This window comes from Caretta caretta, chromosome 24 (genome assembly GCF_965140235.1).
Source record: "Caretta caretta isolate rCarCar2 chromosome 24, rCarCar1.hap1, whole genome shotgun sequence".
Lineage (NCBI taxonomy): Eukaryota > Metazoa > Chordata > Testudines > Cheloniidae > Caretta > Caretta caretta.
The window spans coordinates 19117617-19141306 of record NC_134229.1 but is presented as its reverse complement, the minus strand read 5'-3'; the positions used below and the strand labels follow the sequence as shown (position 1 = coordinate 19141306).

Sequence of the window (23690 nt, the reverse complement as noted above, 5' to 3'; positions counted from 1 at the left end):
GCCATAGACTCCGTCAGCCAGATGGTTGGGGATGTGGACAGGCTCCCACTCCTGACCCCAACCTATATGTCTGTGTGGAGTTTCCTGGGGCCAGGCCCCTCGGACCTCCAGTGGGAGCGGAAGGTGATGGTCAATGGGGAGACATTCTTGGGGTGGCCAAAGGGCATGGGCTGCATAAACCTTCCCACATGCGGCCTGCGAGTGCTATCGACCACCCCTGACCTAAGGGAGGGCGTGAAACTGGAAGGGCCTGGTGTAACTCCTACCAAGGAATGGGAGAGATGCTGGGGCATCCATGGGAACGTTGGTGGCTTCGAACTTCCCCAGGTCACCGGCTAAAGTGACCCCGCTCAGTTCGATCTCGAAGGGGGGAGAGATGTGACGAAGTGGGACTGTTCTTAATGTTTCCTCTGAATAGTGTCGGGTGCCTCAGTTTCCCCTAGGCAGTTCTTAAGTATCTAGGGGGTGGAGTAAGGGTGTATGATCATTGCAGAGCCCTAGAGGGCAGGTGTGTGCAGGGGTCTGGACACAGAGAATGGCCAACACCCTGTTTCCTGGCAACTGATGGCCTGGGCCCTTCCCCCCCTGCAAGGTGAGAGCTGAAGGGTTGGAGAACAAAGGAATCAGGTGACCACCTGGCCCGGGAAAGGAACAAAGCCCAGAGGAGGAGGGGCTGGAGGGGGTTTTCAGTTTGGGGCTGGCTGGGACATGGAGTGAAGTGCAGACGTGGTTGTCTGGCTCACTGCCCCCCAGTATGGACCCAGCTGAGGGGTCCTGTTCTCTGCACCCACAAGCTCTGTTTTAGACCATGTTCCTGTCGTCTAATAAACCTTCTGTTTTACTGGCTGGCTGAGAGTCACGTCTGACTGCGAAGTTGGGGTGCAGGACCCTCTGGCTTCCCCAGGAGCCCCGCCTGAGCGGACTCGCTGGGGGGAAGCGCACGGAGGGGCAGAGGATGCTGAATGCTCCGAGGTCAGACCCAGGAAGGGGGAAGCTGTGTGAGCTGTGTGTCCTGAAGACAGGCTGCTCACAGAAAGGCGACTACCCCAGAGTCCTGACTGGCTTCATGGGGAGCAGTTCCAGAGCATCGCCCAGGGACTCCGTGACACCCTCCCAGTGGAATGGCCCCCCAAAAACTGTCTTTGGTCCTGTTCAGCCCAGCATTGCCACTAGGGTGATCGTGGGCTAAGCTCAAGAGCTTGGCCCGGTATTTAGTTGGAACTACCAACTGTCTCTGAGGATGCCAGTCTTCCTGGTGTCCACCAGAAAGAGTTTCTTTGTATAAAAGTCCTCTTTCTACAACAAACCTGGATTGATTAGAATAGCTGAGAGATGGTGGGTTGCTCTGTGCCGCTGTCCAAGCTCTCTGGAGGCTTTAATCATAGAATCATAGAATATCAGGGTTGGAAGGGACCCCTGAAGGTCATCTAGTCCAACCCCCTGCTCGAAGCAGGACCAATTCCCAGTGAAATCATCCCAGCCAGGGCTTTGTCAAGCCTGACCTTAAAAACCTCTAAGGAAGGAGATTCTACCACCTCCCTAGGTAACGCATTCCAGTGTTTCACCACCCTCTTAGTGAAAAAGTTTTTCCTAATATCCAATCTAAACCTCCCCCACTGCAACTTGAGACCATTACTCCTCGTTCTGTCATCTGCTACCATTGAGAACAGTCTAGAGCCATCCTCTTTGGAACCCCCTTTCAGGTAGTTGAAAGCAGCTATCAAATCCCCCCTCATTCTTCTCTTCTGCAGGCTAAACAATCCCAGCTCCCTCAGCCTCTCCTCATAAGTCATGTGTTCCAGACCCCTAATCATTTTTGTTGCCCTTCGCTGGACTCTCTCCAATTTATCCACATCCTTCTTGTAGTGTGGGGCCCAAAACTGGACTGAGGTGAGGCTGACTGGCCTGTAGTTCCCAGGATCCTCCTTCTTCCCTTTTTTAAAGATTGGCACTACATTAGCCTTTTTCCAGTCGTCCGGGACTTCCCCTGTTCGCCACGAGTTTTCAAAGATAATGGCCAATGGCTCTGCAATCACAGCCGCCAATTCCTTCAGCACTCTCGGATGCAACTCGTCCGGCCCCATGGACTTGTGCACGTCCAGCTTTTCTAAATAGTTCCTAACCACCTCTATCTCCACAGAGGGCTGGCCATCTCTTCCCCATTTTGTGATGCCCAGCGCAGCAGTCTGGGAGCTGACCTTGTTCGTGAAGACAGAGGCAAAAAAAGCATTGAGTACATTAGCTTTTCCCACATCCTCTGTCACTAGGTTGCCTCCCTCATTCAGTAAGGGGCCCACACTTTCCTTGGCTTTCTTCTTGTTGCCAACACACCTGAAGAAACCCTTCTTGTTACTCTTGACATCTCTTGCTAGCTGCAGCTCCAGGTGCGATTTGGCCCTCCTGATATCATTCCTACATGCCCGAGCAATATTTTTATACTCTTCCCTGGTCATATGTCCAACCTTCCACTTCTTGTAAGCTTCTTTTTTGTGTTTAAGATCCGCTAGGATTTCACCATTAAGCCAAGCTGGTCGCCTGCCATATTTACTATTCTTTCGACTCATTGGGATGGTTTGTCCCTGTAACCTCAACAGGGATTCCTTGAAATACAGCCAGCTCTCCTGGACTCCTTTCCCCTTCAAGTTAGTCCCCCAGGGGATCCTGGCCATCCGTTCCCTGCGGGAGTCGAAGTCTGCTTTCCTGAAGTCCAGGGTCCGTATCCTGCTGCTTACCTTTCTTCCCTGCGTCAGGATCCTGAACTCAACCAACTCATGGTCACTGCCTCCCAGATTACCATCCACTTTTGCTTCCCCCACTAATTCTTCCCGGTTTGTGAGCAGCAGGTCAAGAAAAGCTCCCCCCCCTAGTTGGTTCCTCCAGCACTTGCGCCAGGAAATTGTCCCCTACGCTTTCCAAAAACTTCCTGGATTGTCTATGCACCGCTGTATTGCTCTCCCAGCAGATATCAGGAAAATTAAAGTCACCCATGAGAATCAGGGCATGCGATCTAGTAGCTTCCGTGAGCTGCCGGAAGAAAGCCTCATCCACCTCATCCCCCTGGTCCGGTGGTCTATAGCAGACTCCCACCACTACATCACTCTTGTTGCTCACACTTCTAAACTTAATCCAGAGACACTCAGGTTTTTCTACAGTTTCGTACCGGAGCTCTGAGCAGTCATACTGCTCCCTTACATACAGTGCTACTCCCCCACCTTTTCTGCCCTGCCTGTCCTTCCTGAAGAGTTTATAACCATCCATGACAGTACTCCAGTCATGTGAGTTATCCCACCAAGTCTCTGTTATTCCAATCACGTCATAGTTCCTTGACATCACCAGGACCTCCAGTTCTCCCTGCTTGTTTCCAAGGCTTTGTGCATTCGTATATAAGCACTTGAGATAAGCTGTTGATTGCCCGTCATTCTCAGTATGAGTCAGGAGCCCTCCTCTCACAGACATTCCTGCCTGAGCTTCCTCCCGGTATCCCGCTTTCCCACTTACCTCAGGGCTTTGGTCTCCTTCCCCCGGTGAACCTAGTTTAAAGCCCTCCTCACTAGGTTAGCCAGCCTGCTGGCAAAGATGCTGTTCCCTTTCTTCGTAAGATGGAGCCCGTCTCTGCCCAGCACTCCTCCTTCATGGAACACCATCCCATGGTCAAAGAATCCAAAGCCTTCTCTCCAACACCACCTGCGTAGCCATTCATTGACTTCCACGATTCGACTGTCCCTACCCAGGCCTTTTCCTTCCACGGACAGGATGGACGAGAACACCACTTGCGCCTCCAACTCCTTTATCCTTCTTCCCAGAGCCGCGTAGTCCGCAGTGATCCGCTCAAGGTCATTCTTGGCAGTATCATTGGTGCCCACGTGGAGAAGCAGGAAGGGGTAGCGATCCGAGGGCTTGATGAGTCTCGGCAGTCTCTCCGTCACATCGCGAATCTTAGCCTCCGGCAAGCAGCAGACTTCTCGGTTTTCCCGGTCAGGGTGGTAGATAGATGACTCAGTCCCCTGGAGGAGAGAGTCCCCGACCACCACCACCCGCCTTCTCCTCTTGGGAGTGGTGGTCATGGAACCCCCAACCTCAGGACATCGCATCTTACCTTCCAACCAGCGGAGTCTCCTTCTGCTTTCTCGCCCCAGACATATCATCTGGTCCACTCTCCGCAACGGTACCTGTGGAGAGAACATGAAAGCGGTTAGTTACCTGTGTCCGCGTTGCTGGAAGCCGGACATTCCCCCTTCTTCTTCTGGAGGTCACATGTTGCCAAGCTTCTTCACTGGCTTCTTGGCTCCTCTGTGCAACCTGCTCTATATCTTTAGAGCTTTGTGCCCCTAGAAGCCTATCCTGAGTTTTGTCCAGAAAATCCTCAGTTTCTCGTATGCAACGCAGGGTCGTTATCTGTTGCTCCAGACCTTCAATCTTCTCTACCAATATGGAGACCAGCTTGCACTCTGTACAGACAAAGTCGCTTCTGTCCTGTGGAAGAAAGACAAACATGGCACATCCAGTGCAGGTCACAACAGCTGAACCCCCCCCTTCCATATCACCTTCCTACTATGAGCTTCCTCAAAGCAGTTTGCAAGACGTAAGCCTCACTGGGCTCACTCCAGGCGAACTCCCAGGCAAACTCCTGCTGTGAGCTGCTCTGCTGTCCCCTGCTGCTCAGCTGGTTCGCCGCCACTTTAATCCGCTTCCTGTTCGGTCTGGAACTGTTCCCTTGATGCTGGAGACATCAGTTCCTCATTGGATTGTGGACCTATGCTTGGTCCCTCTGGAAGCAAAGTAGGGGATGGGGCTGTTTCCGTTGACTGTGAACCGCTCTCCGCTGGGACACTATGTTGGGGTTCAGGCTCTGGCTGAGCCTTTTGTGTAGGGCTGCTGCTGGTTCAGGTTCGGTGGGGCCCTCTGGTGTTGAGGTTGCAAGTACTGGATTCAGTGCTGGCAATGGGTCTGGTGCTGGTTGTTCCTCTGGTTCTGGACTGGGACTGGTTCCGTCTGGGTCTCTGGGACTGGATCCACTAGTGCTGTTGCAGACATTGGCCTGGGGTCCAGGTCCATCACCTCTGACCGGCTCCTGATAGAAGTTTCCGGAACAGAGCTATGCCTCACGGCTCGTTTAGCCTGGCTGCGGGTGACCATTCCCACCCTCTTGGCCCACTTCACATGATTGGCCAAGTCTTCCCCCAACAGCATGGGGATGGGATAATCATCATAGACTGCAAAAGTCCACATTCCTGACCAGCCCTGGTACTGGACAGGCAGTTTGGCTGTAGGCAAATTGAAAGAGTGGGACTTGAAGGGTTGAATTGTCATTTGGATCTCTGGGTTGATTAAATTGGGGTCCACTAATTAAGCACGGATAGCTGACACTTGTGCTCTGGTGTCCCTCCACTCGGTGACCTTCTTCCCGCCCACACTCACAGTTTCCCTCCACTCCAAGGGTATCTGGGAGGTATCTGGGCCTGCGGATCTTTGGTTTGATTCCGGTGCAATGAACTGTAATCTGTTGGGGTTCTTGGGGCGGTTGGCCTTTACATGCCCCAGCTCATTACATTTAAAACATCGTCCAGCTGACGGGTCACTGGGGTGAGGTGGGTTGCTGGAGAACGGGGTGGTGGGACGATAAGGTGTCTGGAGGGTTCTTTGGGAGGTAGGTGGGGCCTTGGGCGGCCCCTGGTAATAGGGTGTGGTCTGGGGTTGTCCCTTCTGGTCTCTGCTCCAACTGCGACCAGTTTTCTTCTTCTCTGCCACCTCTACCCATCTGTTTCTAATCTCTCCTGCCTCGATTACACTTTGGGCTTCCCATCTAGGATGTATTTTTCTATTTCCTCAGGAACACCCTCTAAGAATTGTTCCATTTGCATTAGGAAGGGCAAATTTACTGGAGATTCTACACTTGCTCCCGATATCCAGGCATCCCAGTGTTTCACAATGTGGTAGGCATGTCGGGTAAATGACACGTCTGGTTTCCACCTTAGGGCTCTGAACCTCCGACGAGAATGCTTGGGTGTTATCCCTGTTCTGACTATCGCCTTGGATTTAAACAGTTCATGCTCGTTCATGTGTTCTTTAGGCATTTCAGCCGCCACCTCAGCTAATTGTCCACTGAGCTGTGGCCTCAGCTCTACCATGTATTGGTCTGTAGAGATGCTGTACCCAAGGCAGGCCCTTTTGAAGTTTTCTAAGAAGGCCTCGGTATCATCGCCTGCCTTGTAGGTGGGGAACTTTCTGGGATGGGAAGTGGTACCTGGAGAAGGATTGCTAGGGTTTGTTGGTATATTCTGCTGAGTCTTTACCTTCTCCATCTCCAGTTCATGCTTCCTCTCTTTTTCCTTCTCCTCCTCCACATGCTTCCTTGCCTCCATTTCCCTCCTGTGGGCAGCCTCCTGTACCTCCTTCTCCAGCCGCATGAGTTCTATCTGTCTTTCATGTTCCTTTTGTTTTTCTTCAGCCTGAAATAAGGCTAATTCCAGTGTTTCTTGAGCCGTGGATTCTGTCATCCGAACCTCTCTGTTTTTAACTAACTTTACACCCGAGGTTTGGAAATAAACAAACAAACAAAACTTGGCTGTAAAATTTTGCTGTGCTGGAATAGGATACCTATTCTCTGATAGTGATTGTCAGCCTACAGAAAAAGACAATTCCCTTTGTCTCTGCTCTATCCCCAAATCAAAGCAAAAAACCTCCAACTACTTGGAAACCTGCTGATCAGCAGACCCAAAGGAAAAAAAAATTTGTGTTCAAATCTGTGCTCCTTCGAAAAAAAAATCAAAATCCTAAAAAAAAAAAACCCTGCCACTTTTGTCTCCAGGAAAATGGGTAGAACACCCCCCCCCCCCCATTTAGTTTTAGGGGAAAAAACCCTCAGGTTTTCGAAGACTGTGAATTTCTCTGCAGGAGATTAACTACTCTGCCTCCAGGCAAAGAAAACCTGCAATTTACAAAGATAATCCCCTTTTGTCTCTGCTCTCGCCCCAAAGCAGAGAAAAAACTAGTTGCTTTCAGTTGGACCTCCTTTCCAGCAGCCCCAAAGGAAAAAAAATTTCCTTTTTAAAATCCGTTTTTCTGGTTCAAAAAAATCTCAAATTGATCTCAAAATGATTTCAGGTTAATCCCACCACTCTGCCACCATGTCAAGGTTCCTTCCCCACTCTGAACTCTAGGGTACAGATGTGGGGACCTGCATGAAAATCTCCTAAGCTTACTTTCCCCAAGGTACAAATTAATTTTGTCCTTTGCCCCTAGATTTCTACTGCCACCACCAAACTTTAGCTGGGTTTACTGGGAAACGTAGTTTGGACACGTCTTTCCCCCCAAATCCTCCCAACCCTTGCACCCCACTTCCTGGGGAAGGTTTGGTTCAAATCCTCACCAATTTGCATTGGTGACCACAGACCCAAACCCTTGGATCTTAGAACAATGAAAAAGCATTGAGTTTCCTTACAAGAAGACTTTTAATAGAAGTAGAAAAGAATCACCTCTGTAAAATTAGGATGGCAAATACTTTACAGGGGAATTAGATTCAAAACAGAGAGAATCCCTCTAGGCAAAACCTTAAGTTACAAAAAGACACACAGACAGGAATATCCATTCTATTCAGCACAGCTATTTTCTCAGCCATTTAAAGAAATCATAAGCAAACACACACCTAGCTAGATTACTTACTAAATTCTAAGAGTCCATTCCTGTTCTGTCCCCAGCAAAAGCATCACACAGACAGACACAGACCCTTTGTTTTTTCTCTTTCCTCCCAGCCTTTGAAAGTATCTTATCTCCTCATTGGTCATTTTGGTCAGGTGCCAGCGAGGTTACCTTTAGCTTCTTAACCCTTTACAGGTGAGAGGATTTTTTCCTCTGGAGAGGAGGGATTATAAAGGAGTTTACCCTTCCCTTTCTATTTATGACAACAGGTGAAAGTGTTTTGCCACTGGCCATGGGGGATTTTATAGCACCGGGGACAGAAAGGTGGTTCCCCTTCCCTTTATATTTATGACAGCTCCTTTCTTATGTTATTCTAAAAATACATAAGTGTTACGGCCACATTGTGACTGACAAATAGCTTCCTTTCTCAGTTCCACCATGTAATTATAAAATAACTCCACTGGGATATAAATATTGCTCTTACAGTTCAGTGGATAGTACATAGAGCTGCACAAACAAGTCATTGTGTCAGGAAATTTTAGCTCGTACTGACTTCACTAGTGCTTTATATCTGGCCTGTTGTAAAATGAGGCAAACATCAAGATAAGCTGATGTACCCCCTGGAAGACCTGTGTGTACCCCTGGAGTACAAGGACCCCTTGCTGAGAACCACAGATCTCCTCTAACGCACAAGGGAATTGGCCTCAAGACACATCGCATCACCTGATCAGCCAAAGTCACATGCAGGGTTGTGAAATCTCCCATCTCCGGGTCCACCAGGATGTCATGGGGCAGCCCCAGCCGATCCCCCAGGGGGCAGGTATTTGCCATCCTGCCGGATAAAACCACAGGCAGATGCTTCCTCGCTGTTCTGCTCACTGCAGCTAACATCCAGGCACCATGTGGGTGGCTCTGCCCCTCTGCCTGCTGTCCGCTCTCCTGGCCACAGGTGAGTCCCGTCCGTCCCCGGGCACAGGGAGCCGGGTGGTGGGGTCGGGAATTCACTTGGGGAAAGTGCTGCTGTCGATGGTGGATTCTGGGGTCAGGATGGAATTTGTGGGTAAAACCAGCAAGAGGAAAACCCGGAGCCATGTCCCGCAGCTGACTCAGGGAGAGCAGGGATTGGACCCTGGGACGCCCACAGCCCACGCTAGGGGCCTGGCCAGCGGGTCTGAGTCCGTCTGTCCTTCCTTCTTCTCGTTTCTCCTCCAGCTCTCGCCCGAGCTTGGGGTCATCCCGATGAGGAGCAGCACCCCCGTCCACATGTCATCCTGCCTAGAAATGTTCCCCTGCCTGTCAGCGCTGAGATTCCTGCCAGGACTCCTGGCTTCATTCCCCGGGTTTGAAAGGGGGATGGGAGTGCAACGGGTGGGGGCTGGGAGCCAGGTCTTCCGGGCTCATTCCCCAGCTGTAGAAGCGGGCTGGGGTGTAGTGAGTTTGAGCAGAGATGGCTGCAAATCAGGACTCCCGGGCTCTGTCCGTGGCTCTGAAAGAGGAGTGGGATCTCGTGGGTGAGAGTGGGCTGGGAGTCAGGAGTGAGGACTTCTCAGCTGTCTTCTTGGTTCTAACCCTGAATTGAACACATCTTTTTTCTACCTCAGTTTCCATATTTCTTTGATAGGGATAATATAACTTTGCAACCATCTAGGGACATAAAAGGGCAGGGGAAGGTGTTCTGAGGCTTAATTGATGTTTCCACATGAAAGCTCTAAAAAGACCAAAGTGGGAAAATCAATGTTTCTTTCTTTCCTTCTTTCTTTCTTTCCTTCTTTCTTAAAACTACCTTATGCTCACGTAATGAATTTAAAGGCCCCCACGCTCTGGAGAGGAAAGAGTTGATGCTCCTGGGATTGCTGGCTGGAGACGAACAGCCATCAATCCAAAGGCTTAACAAGCGTCAATTGTATTCTGAAGAAGAGAATTGGCAGGATCAGCGATGAAAAGTGGACTGAAGTGAAGTGTGGCTGAGCTGACATAACTCTGAGAGGCAGAGGCCTGGAGCAGAGAGTTACGGCGGGGTGTGTGTGTGTGTGTGAGAAAGGTTCACCACAAAGCCAGGCAGAAACCCCTCTTCAGAGCAGCCGAATTCTTGTTTTTTTGACTACACAGACGTGTGGGGTTTGTTCGCAGGCACAAGCTGTACCCCAGATAGCCACGTCAGCAGCTGAAAATGTATTCTTGCCACAGACACTCAGGCAGCAAATAGACTTGTCTGTGGTTTTGAGTAAGATACAAATGACCAGCTAGCAAGATGCCTTTCCCCATCCGGAGAGTTAAATGGAACTGGGCAGAACTGCTGCAAAAGCAGGTGGCATTTCTCCAAGATCTGCCTGCCCACACGTTCAGTGAGGAGGCATTGGTGGTAACAACTCCCACAGCGCCACCTCTTGGTTCCTGGTGGTATTTCACCCACGGGCACTGCCTGGGAGGGGTGGGGAGCCGGGGTTTGTACTGAGAAGGGATTTTTCCAACCTCCAGGGAGCGCTCTGCAATGCGAGGTGTGTGTGTCCGAAGAGCAATCGTGCTCCGGCCCCCTGCAGCCCTGCGCCCCCTCGGAAGGGACCTGCATCACTGTCGTGGCAAAGTTCAGGCCGGGTGAGTGAAAGAAGATTCCTATTAAGTATAGACACCATTGTCCTCCTGAAGCCAGGGGTCGAACCCAGGAGTCCTGGCTCCCAGCCCCTCCCCCTACTCTAACCAATAGACTCCACTCCTTTCCAGGAGCAGGGACTGCTCAGTCTGGAAAGATAATATCATAGACATGGGATGGGATGAGATGGGGAATTGCAGTGGGTGGCTGTGGGGCCTGGATCAGACAGAAGACAGGATTTTATTGTGCGTGGGGGGGAAGATGAGATTAGCTGGGGGTGGGGTGGATGGAACAAAAGGGGAGGATGGAGCAGCTGGGGGTCCATTGGGGAGCTCAGAGGTGATGCTCTGTTTCTCTTCCACAGAGGGATCCTTGTCCTACACGGCTAAATCGTGCCTAGAGCCCAAGAACTGTGAGCCTGGTCCCTTCTCAGTCACCTACGCGCACAATGTCACCGTGCGGGCGAACATTGCCTGCTGTGACACCGACGGCTGCAACGCCGGGGCCATCCCAGGTGTGTGTCTGCTGCAAACCTAGAGCCCTGCTCCGGCCACACCTGCCTGGAGAGAACCCAGGAGTCCTGGCTCCCAGCCCCACCCCCCACCTCTAACCGCTGGACCCCACTCCCCTCCTACAACTGGGGACAGAACCCAGGTGTCCTGGCTCCCAGCCCCCTGCTTTAACCACTAGACCCCACTCCCTTCCCCGAGCTGGGATCGAGCCCAGCGTGTGGTGACTCCCCACCCCTGGCTGACTGTGTGTGTCTGACTGTTCTCAGTGCCAACTGTGAGCTCCATCCCGAACGGCCGGCAGTGCCCATCGTGCTTCACACTGTGGACAGGAAGCTGTAAGGACAACGAGCCCTTGGCTTGCACTGGTGCCGAGGACCATTGTGTTGAGGAATCTGGGATATTAGCACTGGGTAAGTCCTCCATTTGCAGGAGGGGTCTGAACACAGAGCACGAGGTGCAGCCCAGGTGTCCTGGCTCAGTCCCAGGGCCCCTTGCTCTGACCCACTAGACTCCACTCCCCTGGCAGAGTTGCAGAGAGAACTCTGGATTCCTTCTTGCCGAGATGCCAAAGGAGCACTCAAGGAGGATAAGGCCACTGCGGAGAAACTAAATGAATTCTGTGCATCGGTCTTCACAGCTGAGGCTGGGAGGGAGATTCCCAAACCTGAGCCGTTCTTTTGTGGTGACAAATCTGAGGAACTGTCCCAGATTGAGGAGACATTACAGGAGGTTTTGCAACTAATTGATACATTAAACAGTAATAAGTCACCAGGATCAGATGGGATTCGCCCAGGTGTTCGGAAAGAACTCAAATGTCAAATTACAGAACTACTAACTGTGGTTTGTAACCTACCATTTAAATCAGCTTCTGTCCCAAATGGCTGGAGGATGGCTAATGACATGCCAATTTTGAAAAAGGGCTCCAGAGATGATCCCAGCAACTACAGGCCAATAAGTCTGACTTCAGTACTGGGCAAACTCATTGAAACTATAGGAAAGAAGAGAACTGTCAGCCACACAGATGAACATAATTTGTTGGGGAAGGGTCAACATGGTTTCCGTAAAGGGAAATCATGCCTCACCAATCTACTAGAATTCTCTGAAAGGTTCAACAAGCCTGTGGCAAGGGGGATCCCGTGGATATAGTGTGCTTAGATTTTCAGAAATCCTTTGAAAAGCTCCCTCACCAAAGGCTCTTAAGCAAAGTGAGCTGTCATGCGATAAAATCCTCTCATGGCTCAGTAACTGGTTAAAAGATAGGGAAAAAAGGGTAGGAAGAAATGGTCAGTTTTCAGAACAGAGAGAGGTAAATAGTGGGAGTCCCCCAGGGATCTGCACTTGGCCCAGTGCTATTCACCATATTCCAAAATGTTCTGGAAAAAGGGGTAAATAGTGAGGTGGCAAAATTTGCAGAAGATACAAACCTACTCAAGATAGTTAAGTCCAAAGCAGACAGCGAAGTGGTACTAAAGGATCGCTCAGAACTGGGAGACTGGGCAACAATATGGGAGATGAAATTCAAGGTTGATAAATGCAGAGTAATGCACATGGGCAAACGTAATCCCAAGTAGACATACACAATGATAGGTCGAGTTTACCACTCAAGAAAGATCTTGGAGTCATTGCGGAGAGTTCTCTGAAATCATCCACCCCATGTGCAGCTGCGGTGAAGAAAGTGAGCAGAATGCTGGGAGTCATTAAGTAAAAGACAGAGAATAAGACAGACAATCGCATGTTGCCTCTGTATAAATCCATGGGACGCCCACAGCTTGAACACTGCGTGCGGATGTGGTCGCCCCAACTCAAAAAAGAGCTATTGGAATTGGAAAAGCTTCAGAAAAGCCCAACCAAAATGATGAGGGGGATGGAACGGCTGCCACATGAGTAGAGATTAATAAGAGTGGGACTTTTCAACCTGGAAAAGAGACGGTTAAGGGGGGATATGATTGAGGTCTAGAGAAGGTTGAAGGGTGTGGAGGAAGTATATAAGGAAGTGTTATTTACTCCTCCTAACATAAGAACGAGGGGTCACCAGAGGCAGCAGATTTAAAACAAATAAAAGGAAGTACTGCTTCACACAACACACAGTCAACCTGTGGAACTCATTGCCGGGGGATGTTGTGAAGGCGAAGACTATAACAGGGTTCAAACAGGAACGAGAGAAGTTCCTGGAGGACAGGTCCATCTGTGGCTACAGCCAGGATGGGCAGGGATGGTGGCCCTAGCCTCTGTTTGCCAGGAGCTGGGAATGGGCGACGGGATGGATCACTGGATGATTCCCTGTTCTGTTCATTCCCTCTGGGGCACCTGGCATTGGCCAGAGGATACTGGGCTAGATGGACCTTTGGTGTGACCTAGGAGGGCCGTTCCTCTGTTATGTTCTCACGTAGTTAAAGCCCCCTGCTCAGATCACTAGACTCCTCTGCCTGCAGAGCCTGGTGCAGTCCTGCTGGGAGGGGAGTGTGTGAGAGATCTTTTCGGGGTCGGGGGGGGGGGAATGTGGGAGCCCCCGATCATGTCTGTCTACCCCCGTCCAGCTGGCATCACCCTGAGGAAGGCTGCGGTTGGATGTGCCTCCCCTGGCGCCTGTGTGAAGAGAGGGGGAGAGAAGAAATACGCCCGGGGCGCGCTGGGGTGGCTCTTCCAGGCCAGGTGCTACCCAGCTCCCAGGGCCGGGGGAGGCATCGGGGAGCCCTGAGCCCTGCCCAGGCGTCCTCCCCTTCTGCTGCGTGCTGGGCTGCAGTGAACCTCCCTTCAGCAGCCTCCGGCTGCTGCTTCTCTTTGGGGGGGATTGCGGGTTCCTTTTGTGCATTGGCTGAATAAAGCAAGCTGTGGGGAAAGCACCCCCCTCACTCCTTGTCCCCTGACTGCCCCCTACAGGGCCCCCCCACCCCTATCTGTGCTCAAGTGATGCTGGCAGGAAGAGAACCCGGGAGTCCTGACTCCCAGTACCCCACCCTGTAACCCACCAGACCATATTCCCTTCTGAAAGCCAGGGACAGAGCCCAGGAGTCCTGGCTCCCAAGCCCCCTGCTCTAACCACTGGACCCCTCTCCCCTTGCAGGGCCAGGGAATGGAACCCAGGAGTTCTGCCTGGACCCCCTCCCGGAAGGCAAGGCCCATGGCTGGGGGAAAGGCACCGGCTGGCTGAGCTCCCCTGGGGAAGGAGGGCTGTGGGAAGGAGAGGCCGTGGCTCACCCAGCTGTCCAGGCGGGCGGGAACGCCCTGGAGGGGAGAAATGTCCTTCTAGGTTGATTTTGCAGGGCTCAGTTCGTCCCGCTCTCTGGAGCGGTTTCACTGGGAGTGCCGGGCTCAGGGAAGGTGTCTGGAAACAGGGCAGATCCCCCCAGCCGGTTGTGTTCTGTGAGCAGATTTCACCCAGCGTGAACTCCTGGACCGCTGCCCCCGTCTGACCCCGGAGTCACAGCCAGTCCCCTCAAACTAGACGGACTTTGGGAGGAAAGGTTACGTACACCTGAAACCAACCCACCCAGGTTGTTCCCTGCCCCAGGAGACCGGTCACTTACCCCAGAGCCACGGGACTCCAGATCCTACAGCAAAGGCAACGCTGGCAGCCAGGTCTGTAGGATACTCGCTAAAGGTTCGTGAGCTAAGGAAAGGGAATTAGGGTCACGAGGAGTTAAAGCCGGTAAAATTCATACCCAGGTGAGTTGTAGTCTGTAATTCCAAACGGTGGCGGTGATGGGAGAAACTGCCATTTTCCCAAGTCTTTTCAGGTGCCCCCAGACGGTCTCCAGGGATCCCCGCTTTGCATCCCGTTCTGGTCCCTGTAAGAGTCCAGACAGCCCAGCGAGGCAGGATCCTTCCCTGAATCCATCCTTACAGCTTCTTCTCCCAGAGAACAAGCTGGCAGGGCCCCCACCCACTTGGGCTTTGCCTTCGATGGGGGGAGGGAGGAACGCGGCGGTCAGCACACACGATGGCCCTTGCCTTTGGGGTCAGCACTTTTCTGGTGCTAAACTTCCTCCTTAGCATCCCTCTGGCATCTCTGCTGGGTCAGTGAGTCCCAGGGCTGTGCTCAGGGTGAATGGTTGTTACTCCGCGAAAAGAGCAGATGGGGAAGAGAAAACCATACCACGGCCCATTGGTTTTCATGAAATCGAAACTCCAAACACACTGTTCTACCTTCGCCATGCCTTTGATCTAGGCCAGGGGCTCTCGACCTTTCCAGACAGCTGTACCCCTTGCGGGAGTCTGATGTGTCTTGGGTACCCCAAATTTCCCCTCACTTAAAAACAACTTGCTCACAAAACCAGCCATAAAAATGCAAAATGTCACGGCCATGCTGCTGCTGACAAGCTGCTTCCTTTCTCATTTCCGCCATTATAAAATAACTCGGTGGGAACACAGGACAAATCCTGCACTGGCATTTCAGTGTAGAGTATATAGAGCAATAGGTCGACAGTTTAGCTCGTACTGACTTCACTCGTGCCTTAATGCGGCCGGTTGTAAAATGAGGCAATTATCTAGATGAGCTGATGTACCCCCGGAAGACCTGTGTGTACCCCTGGTGTACCTGGACCCCTGGCTGAGAACCACTGATCTGCACTAATGCACAAGGGAATTGGCCTCAAGACACATTGGTATCATCTGATCAGCCAGTGTCACATGCAGGGTTGTGAAATCTCCCATCTCCGGGCCCACCAGGATGTCATGGGGCAGCCCCAGCCGATCCCGCAGGGGGCAGGTATTTGGCAACCTTTCTGCAGAGAAGGACCTGGGATGAGATGAGAATGGATGGGTGGATGAGAAGCTGGCTATGAGTCAGCAGGGTGGCCTTGTTGCCAAGAAGGCCAACGGCATTTTGAGCTGCATCAGTCGGAGCGTTGCCAGCAGATGGAGGGAAGTGATTATTCCCCTCTATTCGGCACTGGTGAGGCCACATCTGGAGTACTGGGTCCAGTTTTGGGCCCCCCACTATAGAAGGGATGTGGAAAAATTGGAGAGAGTCCAGCGGAGGGAAGGAAAAGGATTAGGGGGCTGCGGCACGTGACTTAGGAGGGGAGGCTGAGGGAACTGGGCTTCTTTCGTCTGCAGAAGAGAAGAGTGAGGGGTGATTTTATAGCAGCCTTCAACTACCTGAGGGGGTTTCCAAAGAGGATGGAGCTCAGTTGTTCTCAGTGGTGGCAGACAACAGAACGAGGAGCAATGGTCTGCAGTTGCTGTGGGGGAGGTCTAGGCTGGAGATCAGGAAACACTATTTCAATAGGAGGGTGGTGAAGCGCTGCATTGGGTTTCCTAGGTAGGGGGTTGAATCTCCATCCTTTGAGGTGTTTAAGGCCCAGCTTGCCACAGCCCTTTCTGGGATGAATTACTTGGGGTTGGTCCTGCTTTGAGCAGGGGTTGGACTAGATGACCTCCTGAGCTCTCTTCCAACCCTGATCTTCTATGGTTCTCTGATTCTCTGAACCTGCCTGCCATACCCACAGCCAGCTGCTTCATCGCTGCTCTGGTCACTGCAGAAAATGCCCGGCCACCATGTGGGTGCCCCAGCCCCTCTGACTGCTGTCTGCAGGGAGTGGGGTCTCTTCTGGGGTGTATGTACCACACGCTGGCCCAGCAAGTGCAGGGAGAAAAGGGCTGAGCAGCGGGAGGGGTTTGCAGATTCCTGGGCACAGGGACTAGCGTGAGGGCCGCGCTGAGCTGGGTGAGCCGGGACCGCGCCCTGCTTGGCCAGGAGGGGACACTGTTGCACCATCGCACTGACTCACATGGTCTCATTTCTGGGAGCCAGGACTCCTGGGTTCTATCCCCAGGTCAGGGACGGGGTGGGTCTAGAATAGGCTGGAAGCCAGCAGCAATTAGGACTCCTTGCTTAAAAGAACAGGAGTACTTGTGGCACCTTAGAGACTAACAAATTCATATGCCACAAGTACTCCCGTCTTTCTGGCGATACAAACTAACACGGCTGCTACTCTGAAATCTGACTCCTTGGCTGTATTCGTGGCTCTGAGTCTGACACTGCCTCTTTCTGCCTCAGTTTCCCTGTTTATAAGATGGGGATAATGTTCCCTTCCTCCCACCTGGGACCCTGGCAATGGCAGGAGAAGGCTTTTGGAGGTTGAAGTGATGTTTCCAGAGGAAAGCTCTGGAAAATACCAAAATGGACCAATTGGTTTTCTCTCTGTCGTCCTTCAATTAAAAACTTATGTTCAGTGACTGAATTGAAACTTTCCCAAGCTCTGGACAGGAAAGAGTTAAGGATCATGGGATCTCTTCAGCCAGCCCAGAGTTTTTGCATGCACGATGGAGGTGTGAAGCCATCAGTGGCAAGGGTGAACGATCACGAATCAAATTCGGAAGAAGAGAGTTGACAGGACAGGATGGTCCCCAGCTTTGGAGTCGACACTTTTCTGGTGCTAAAGTTCTTCGTTAGCATCGCCGGGTGTCTTTGCTGGGTCAGTGAGTCCCAGCGCTGTGCTCAGGGTGAATGTTTGTTCCTCCGTTAAAACAGCAGACGGGGAAGGGAAAACCGTACAACGGCCCATTGGTTTTAATGAAATCGAAACACCAAACACACTGTTCTACCTTAGACAATGGCATAACATTCTTTTTCACTGACTGACCAGTTGCTTTCCCTCTCAGACAGTTTTTTGGTGAGAAACACTACAGGGTGGAATTCTTGATCAGGTCCTTTCTGCATTAAAACTGCTTCCACACCACGCTCGGACGCATCTGTGGTTACTAGGAACGGTTTGTCAAAGTCTGGGGCCCTTAGTACAGGGTCAGACATGAGTGTCTCTTTAAGCTGGTTAAAGGCCTCCTGACACTTTTTGGTCCACTGAACAGCATTTGGCTGTTTCTTTTTGGTTAGGTCTGTCAGCGGGGTGGCGATTTGGCTGTATTGCGGTACAAATTGTCTGTAGTAACCAGCCAAGCCTAAGAAGGATTGAACCTGTTTCTTTGACTTTGGGACAGGCCATTTTTGGATCGCATCCACTTTGGCTTGTAGGGGGCAGATAGTTCCTTGACCCACCTGGTGTCCAAGGTAAGTCACACTGTTTAGGCCTATTTGACACTTCTTAGCCTTAACAGTTAGTCCTGCCTCCCTTATGCGCTCAAGGACTTTTTGTAGATGTTCCAGGAGTTCTGCCCAGGAATCCGAAAATATGGCCACATCGTCAAGGTAGGCGACTGCATATTCTCCTAATCCCGCTAGGAGACCATCTACAAGTCTTTGGAAGGTGGCGGGTGCATTCCGCAGCCCGAAAGGGAGGACATTAAATTCATACAGCCCGAGACGTGTGATGAAGGCTGACCTTTCCTTGGTGGATTCATCTAGTGGTACCTGCCAGTACCCCTTGGTTAAGTCCAAGGTAGAGATGAACTGGGCCCGCCCCAGTTTCTCTAATAGTTCACCTGTGCGTCGCATTGGATAGTTGTCTGGGCGAGTTACAGAGTTTAGCTTATGATAGTCCACACAAAAACGTATCTCCCCATCTGGTTTGGGAACTAGAACCACTGGAGATGCCCATGCACTCTGTAACAAATCCTGGATCTCCCGGTCTATAGCAGTTTTAGCTTGAGGAGACACCCGGTAAGGTTGGACTTTAATTGGGTGAGCATTACCTGTGTCAATGGAGTGGTATGCCCGTTTAGTCAATCCTGGGGTGGCTGAGAAGGTCGGCGCGTAGCTAGTGCACAGCTCCTTGGTCTGCTGTCACTGCATACGCCCAAGGGTCATGGAGAGGTTCACCTCTTCCACACCACCAACAGTTTTCCCTTCGTAATAGACACCTTCAGGCCACTCAGCGTCATCTCCTCCCTGGGCTGGAAACTGACAAACCTTTAATTCTCTGGAATAAAAGGGCTTTAAAGAATTAATATGGTACACCTTAGTCTTTCGGTTGGAGGTGGGGAATGCTATGAGGTAATTAACAGCTCCCAGGCGCTCCTGGACCATGAATGGCCCTTCCCATGATGCTTCCATTTTATGGGCCTGGAGCGCCTTTAAGACCATGACCTGGTCCCCTACTTTGAAGGAATGCTCTCTGGCATGTTTATCATACCAGGCTTTTTGCTCTTTTGGAGCATCCTGTAAGTTTTCTTTAGCAAGGGCTAAAGAGGTTCAGAGGGTGTTTTGTAGGTTGATTACAAAGTCCAGAATGTTAGTTCCTGGAGAAGGTGTAAATCCCTCCCATTGCTGCTTCACCGACTGTAATGGCCCCTTAACCTCACAGCCATATACAAGTTCAAATGGGGAAAACCCTCAACTGGGATGTGGTACAGCTCTGTAGGCAAAGAGTAACTGCTGCAACATTAGGTCCCAATCATTGGAGTGCTCATTTACGAATTTACGGATCATGGCCCCCAAAGTCCCATTAAACTTCTCCACCATGCCGTTTGTTTGATGGTGGTAAGGAGTGGCAACCAAGTGACTTACCCCATGAGCTTCCCAGAGGTTTTCCATAGTTCCTGCCAGGAAATTAGTCCCTGCACCTGTGAGGATGTCGGAGGGCCAACCTACCCTGGCAAAAATGTCTGCTAGTGCCTGGCACACACTTTTAGCCCTGGGGTTCCTTAGAGCTACTGCTTCTGGCCATTGGGTGGCAAAATCCATGAAAGTCAGTCTGTACTGCTTCCTTCTGGGTGTCTTTTTCAGAAAAGGACCCAGAATATCCACAGCTACTCACTGAAATGGAACTTCAATGATGGGGAGTGGTTGGAGAAGGGCTTTGACCTGGTCTTGGGGTTTTCCCACTCTTTGGCATCCTTCACAAGACCGGACATAGGTAGAAACATCCTTGCCCATTCCCTCCCAGTGGAATGGCCCCCCAAAAACGGTCTTTGGTCCTGTTCAGCCCAGCATTGCCACTAGGGTGATCGTGGGCTAAGCTCAAGAGCTTGGCCCGGTATTTAGTTGGACCTACCAACTGTCTCTGAGGATGCCAGTCTTCCTGGTGTCCACCAGAAAGAGTTTCCTTGTATAAAAGTCCTCTTTCTACAACAAACCTGGATTGATTAGAAGAGCTGAGAGACGGTGGGTTGCTCCGTGCCGCCATCCAAGCTCTCTGGAGGCTTTCATCCTCTTCCTGTTCGGTCTGGAACTGTTCCCTTGATTCTGAAGACATCAGTTCCTCATTGGATTGTGGACCTATGCTTGGTCCTTCTGGAAGCAATGTAGGGGATGGGGCTGTTTCCGTTGACTGTGAACCGCTCTCCGCTGGGACACTATGTTGGGGTTCAGGCTCTGGCTGAGCCTCTTGTGTAGGGTTATGGGCTGCTGCTGGTTCAGGTTCGGTGGGGCCCTCTGGTGCTGAGGTTGCAAGTACTGGATTCAGTGCTGGCAATGGGTCTGGTGCTGGTTGTTCCTCTGGTTCCGGTTCTGGGACTGGTTCCGTCTGGGTCTCTGGAACTGGATCCACTAGTGCTGTTGCAGACATTGGCCTGGGGTCCGGGTCCATCACCTCTGACCGGGTCCTGAGAGAAGTTTCCGGAACAGAGCTAGGCCTCATGGCTTGTTTAGCCTGGCTGCGGGTGACCATTCCCACCCTCTTGGCCCGCTTCACATGATTGACCAAGTCTTCCCCCAACAGCATGGGGATGGGATAATCATCATCGACTGCAAAAGTCCACGTTCCTGACCAGCCCTGGTACTGGACAGGCAATTTGGCTGTAGGCAAATGGAAACAGTGGGACTTGAAGGGTTGAATCGTCACTTGGATCTCTGGGTTGATTAAATTGGGGTCCACTAAGGAAGCATGGATAGCTGACACTTGTGCTCCGGTGTCCCTCCACGCGGTGACCTTCTTCCCGCCCACACTCACAGTTTCCCTCCACTCCAAGGGTATCTGGGAGGTATCTGGGCCTGCGGATCTTTGGTTTGATTCCGGTGCAATGAACTGTAATCTGTTGGGGTTCTTGGGGCAGTTGGCCTTGACATGCCCCTGCTCGTTACAATTAAAACATCGTCCAGCTGATGGGTCACTGGGGTGAGGTGGGTTGCTGGAGAACGGGGTGGTGGGATGATAAGGTGTTTGGAGGGTTCTTTGGGAGGTAGGTGGGGTCTTGGGTGGCTCCCGGTAATAGGGTGTGGTCTGGGGTTGTCCCTTCTGGTCTCCGCTACAACTGCGACCAGTTTTCTTCTTCTCTGCCACCTCTACCCATCTGTCTTCAGTCTCTCCTGCCTCGATTACAGTTTTGGGCTTCCCATCTAGGATGTATTTTTCTATTTCCTCAGGAACACCCTCTAAGAATTTTTCCATTTGCATTAGGAAGGGCAAATTTACTGGAGATTCTACACTTGCTCCTGATATCCAGGCATCGCAGTGTTTCACAATGTGGTAGGCATGTTGGGTAAATGACAAGTCTGGTTTCCAGCTTAGGGCTCTGAACCTCCGACGAGAATGTTCGGGTGTTATTCCCATTCTGACTCTCTCCTTGGATTTAAGCAGTTCATACTTGTTCATGTGTTCTTTAGGCATTTCGGCCACCACCTCAGCTAATTGTCCACTGAGCTGTGGCCTCAGCTCTACCATGTATTGGTCTGTAGGGATGCTGTACCCAAGGCAGGCCCTTTTGAAGTTTTCTAAGAAGGCCTCGGTATCATCGCCTGCCTTGTAGGTGGGGAACTTTCTGGGATGGGAAGTGGTACCTTTAGAAGGATTGCTAGGGTTTGTAGGTATATTCTGCTGAGTCTTTACCTTCTCCATCTCCAGTTCATGCTTCCTCTCTTTTTCCTTCTCCTCCTCCACATGCTGCCTCTCTTTTTCCTTCTCTTCCTCCACATGCTTCCTTGCCTCCATTTCCCTCCTGTGGGCAGCCTCCTGTACCTCCTTCTCCAGCCGCATGAGTTCTATCTGTCTTTCATGTTCCTTTTGTTTTTCCCTCAGCCTGAAATCTGGCTAATGCCAGCTTTTGTTGAGCCGTGGATTCTGTCATCCTAACCTCTCTGTTTTTAACTAACTTTACAGCCGAGGTTTGGAAATAAACAAACAAAAAAAACTTGGCTGTAAAATTTTTCTGTGCTGGAATAGGATACCTATTCTCTGATAGTGATTGTCAGCCTACAGAAAAAGACAATTCCCTTTGTCTCTGCTCTGGCCCCAAATCAAAGCAAAAAACCTCCAACTACTTGGAAACCTGCTTATCAGCAGCCCCAAAGGAAAAAAGAAATTTGTGTTCAATTCTGTGCTCCTTCTAAAAAAAAATCAAAATCCTAAAAAAAAAACCCCTGCCACTTTTGTCTCCAGGAAAATGTGTAGAACACACCCCCCCCCCACCCCATTTAGTTTTAGGGGGAAAAAAACCTCAGGTTTTCGAAGACTGTGAATTTCTCTGCAGGAGATTAACTACTCTGCCTCCAGGCAAAGAAAACCTGCAATTCACAAAGATAATACCCTTTTGTCTCTGCTCTGGCCCCAAAGCAGAGAAAAAACTAGCTGCTTTCAGTTGGACCTCCTTTCCAGCAGCCCCAAAGGAAAAAAACATATTTCCTTTTTAAAATCCTTTTTTCTGGTTCAAAAAAATCTCAAATTGATCTCAAAATGATTTCAGGTTAATCCCACCACTCTGCTACCATGTCAAGGTTCCTTCCCCACTCTGAACTCTAGGGTACAGATGTGGGGACCTGCATGAAAACCTCCAAAGCTTACTTTCACCAGCTTAGGTGAAAACTTCCCCAAAGTACAAATTAATTTTGTCCTTTGCCCCTAGATTTCTACTGCCACACCAAACTTTAACTGGGTTTACTGGGAAACGTAGTTTGGACACGTCTTTCCCCCCAAATCCTCCCAACCCTTGCACCCCACTTCCTGGGGAAGGTTTGGTACAAATCCTCACCAATTTGCATAGGTCACCACAGACCCAAACCCTTGGATCTTAGAACGATGAAAAAGCATTGAGTTTCCTTACAAGAAGACTTTTAATAGAAGTAGAAAAGAATCACCTCTGTAAAATCAGGATGGCAAATACCTTACAGGGGAATTAGATTCAAAACAGAGAGAATCCCCCGAGGCAAAACCTTAAGTTACAAAAAGACACACAGACAGGAATATCCATTCTATTCAGCACAGCTTTTTCTCAGCCATCTAAACAAATCATAATCTAACACATACCTAGCTAGATTACTTACTAAATTCTAAGAGTCCATTCCTGTTCTGTCCCCGGCAAAAGCATCACACAGACAGACACAGACCCTTTGTTTTTCTCCCTCCTCCCAGCTTTTGAAAGTATCTTATCTCCTCATTGGTCATTTTGGTCAGGTGCCAGCGAGGTTACCTTTAGCTTCTTAACCCTTTTGCAGGTGAGAGGATTTTTCCTCTGGAGAGGAGGGATTATAAAGGAGTTTACCCTTCCCTTTCTATTTATGACAACAGGTGAAAGTGTTTTGCCACTGGCCATGGGGGATTTTATAGCACCGGGGACAGAAAGGTGGTTCCCCTTCCCTTTATATTTATGACAGGTCCTTTCTTATGTTATTATAAAAATACATAAGTGTTACGGCCACATTGTGACTGACAAATAGCTTCCTTTCTCAGTTCCCCCGTGTAATTATAAGATAACTCCACTGGGATATAAATATTGTTCTTACAGTTCAGTACATAGAGCTGCACAAACAAGTCATTGTGTCAGGAAATTTTAGCTCGTACTGACTTCACTAGTGCTTTATATCTGGCCTGTTGTAAAATGAGGCAAACATCAAGATAAGCTGATGTACCCCCTGGAAGACCTGTGTGTACCCCTGGAGTACACGGACCCCTGGCTGAGAACCACAGATCTCCACTAACGCACAAGGGAATTGGCCTCAAGACACATTGCATCACCTGATCAGCCAAGTCACATGCAGGGTTGTGAAATCTCCCATCTCCGGGTCCACCAGGATGTCATGGGGCAGCCCCAGCCGATCACCCAGGGGACAGGTATTTGCCATCCTGCTGGATAAAACCACAGCCAGATGCTTCCTCGCTGTTCTGCTCACTGCAGCTAAC

The 23690-nt window shown here is 50.7% G+C and overlaps 1 protein-coding gene across 1 annotated transcript; it reads left to right on the top strand.

Moving 5' to 3' along the window:
• Positions 1–8538: 8538 nt before the first annotated feature.
• Positions 8539–13438, top strand: LOC125626071 (phospholipase A2 inhibitor and Ly6/PLAUR domain-containing protein-like). The gene is made up of 5 exons (XM_075122820.1): positions 8539–8587; positions 10117–10233; positions 10593–10742; positions 11007–11150; positions 13278–13438. Exons 1-5 carry the CDS (start codon positions 8539–8541, stop codon positions 13436–13438), a joined length of 621 nt encoding a protein of 206 aa, XP_074978921.1.
• Positions 13439–23690: the final 10252 nt, after the last annotated feature.

What these genes read in the sequence shown, in the direction of transcription:
- LOC125626071 (XM_075122820.1), top strand. Translation starts at nt 8,539, where the DNA reads ATGTGGGTGGCTCTGCCCCTCTGCCTGCTGTCCGCTCTCCTGGCCACA. An exon ending in GTCCGCTCTCCTGGCCACAG is followed by an intron (nt 8,588 to 10,116) that starts GTGAGTCCCGTC and finishes TCCAACCTCCAG; the next exon opens with GGAGCGCTCTGCAATGCGAG. An exon ending in CAACGCCGGGGCCATCCCAG is followed by an intron (nt 10,743 to 11,006) that starts GTGTGTGTCTGC and finishes GACTGTTCTCAG; the next exon opens with TGCCAACTGTGAGCTCCATC.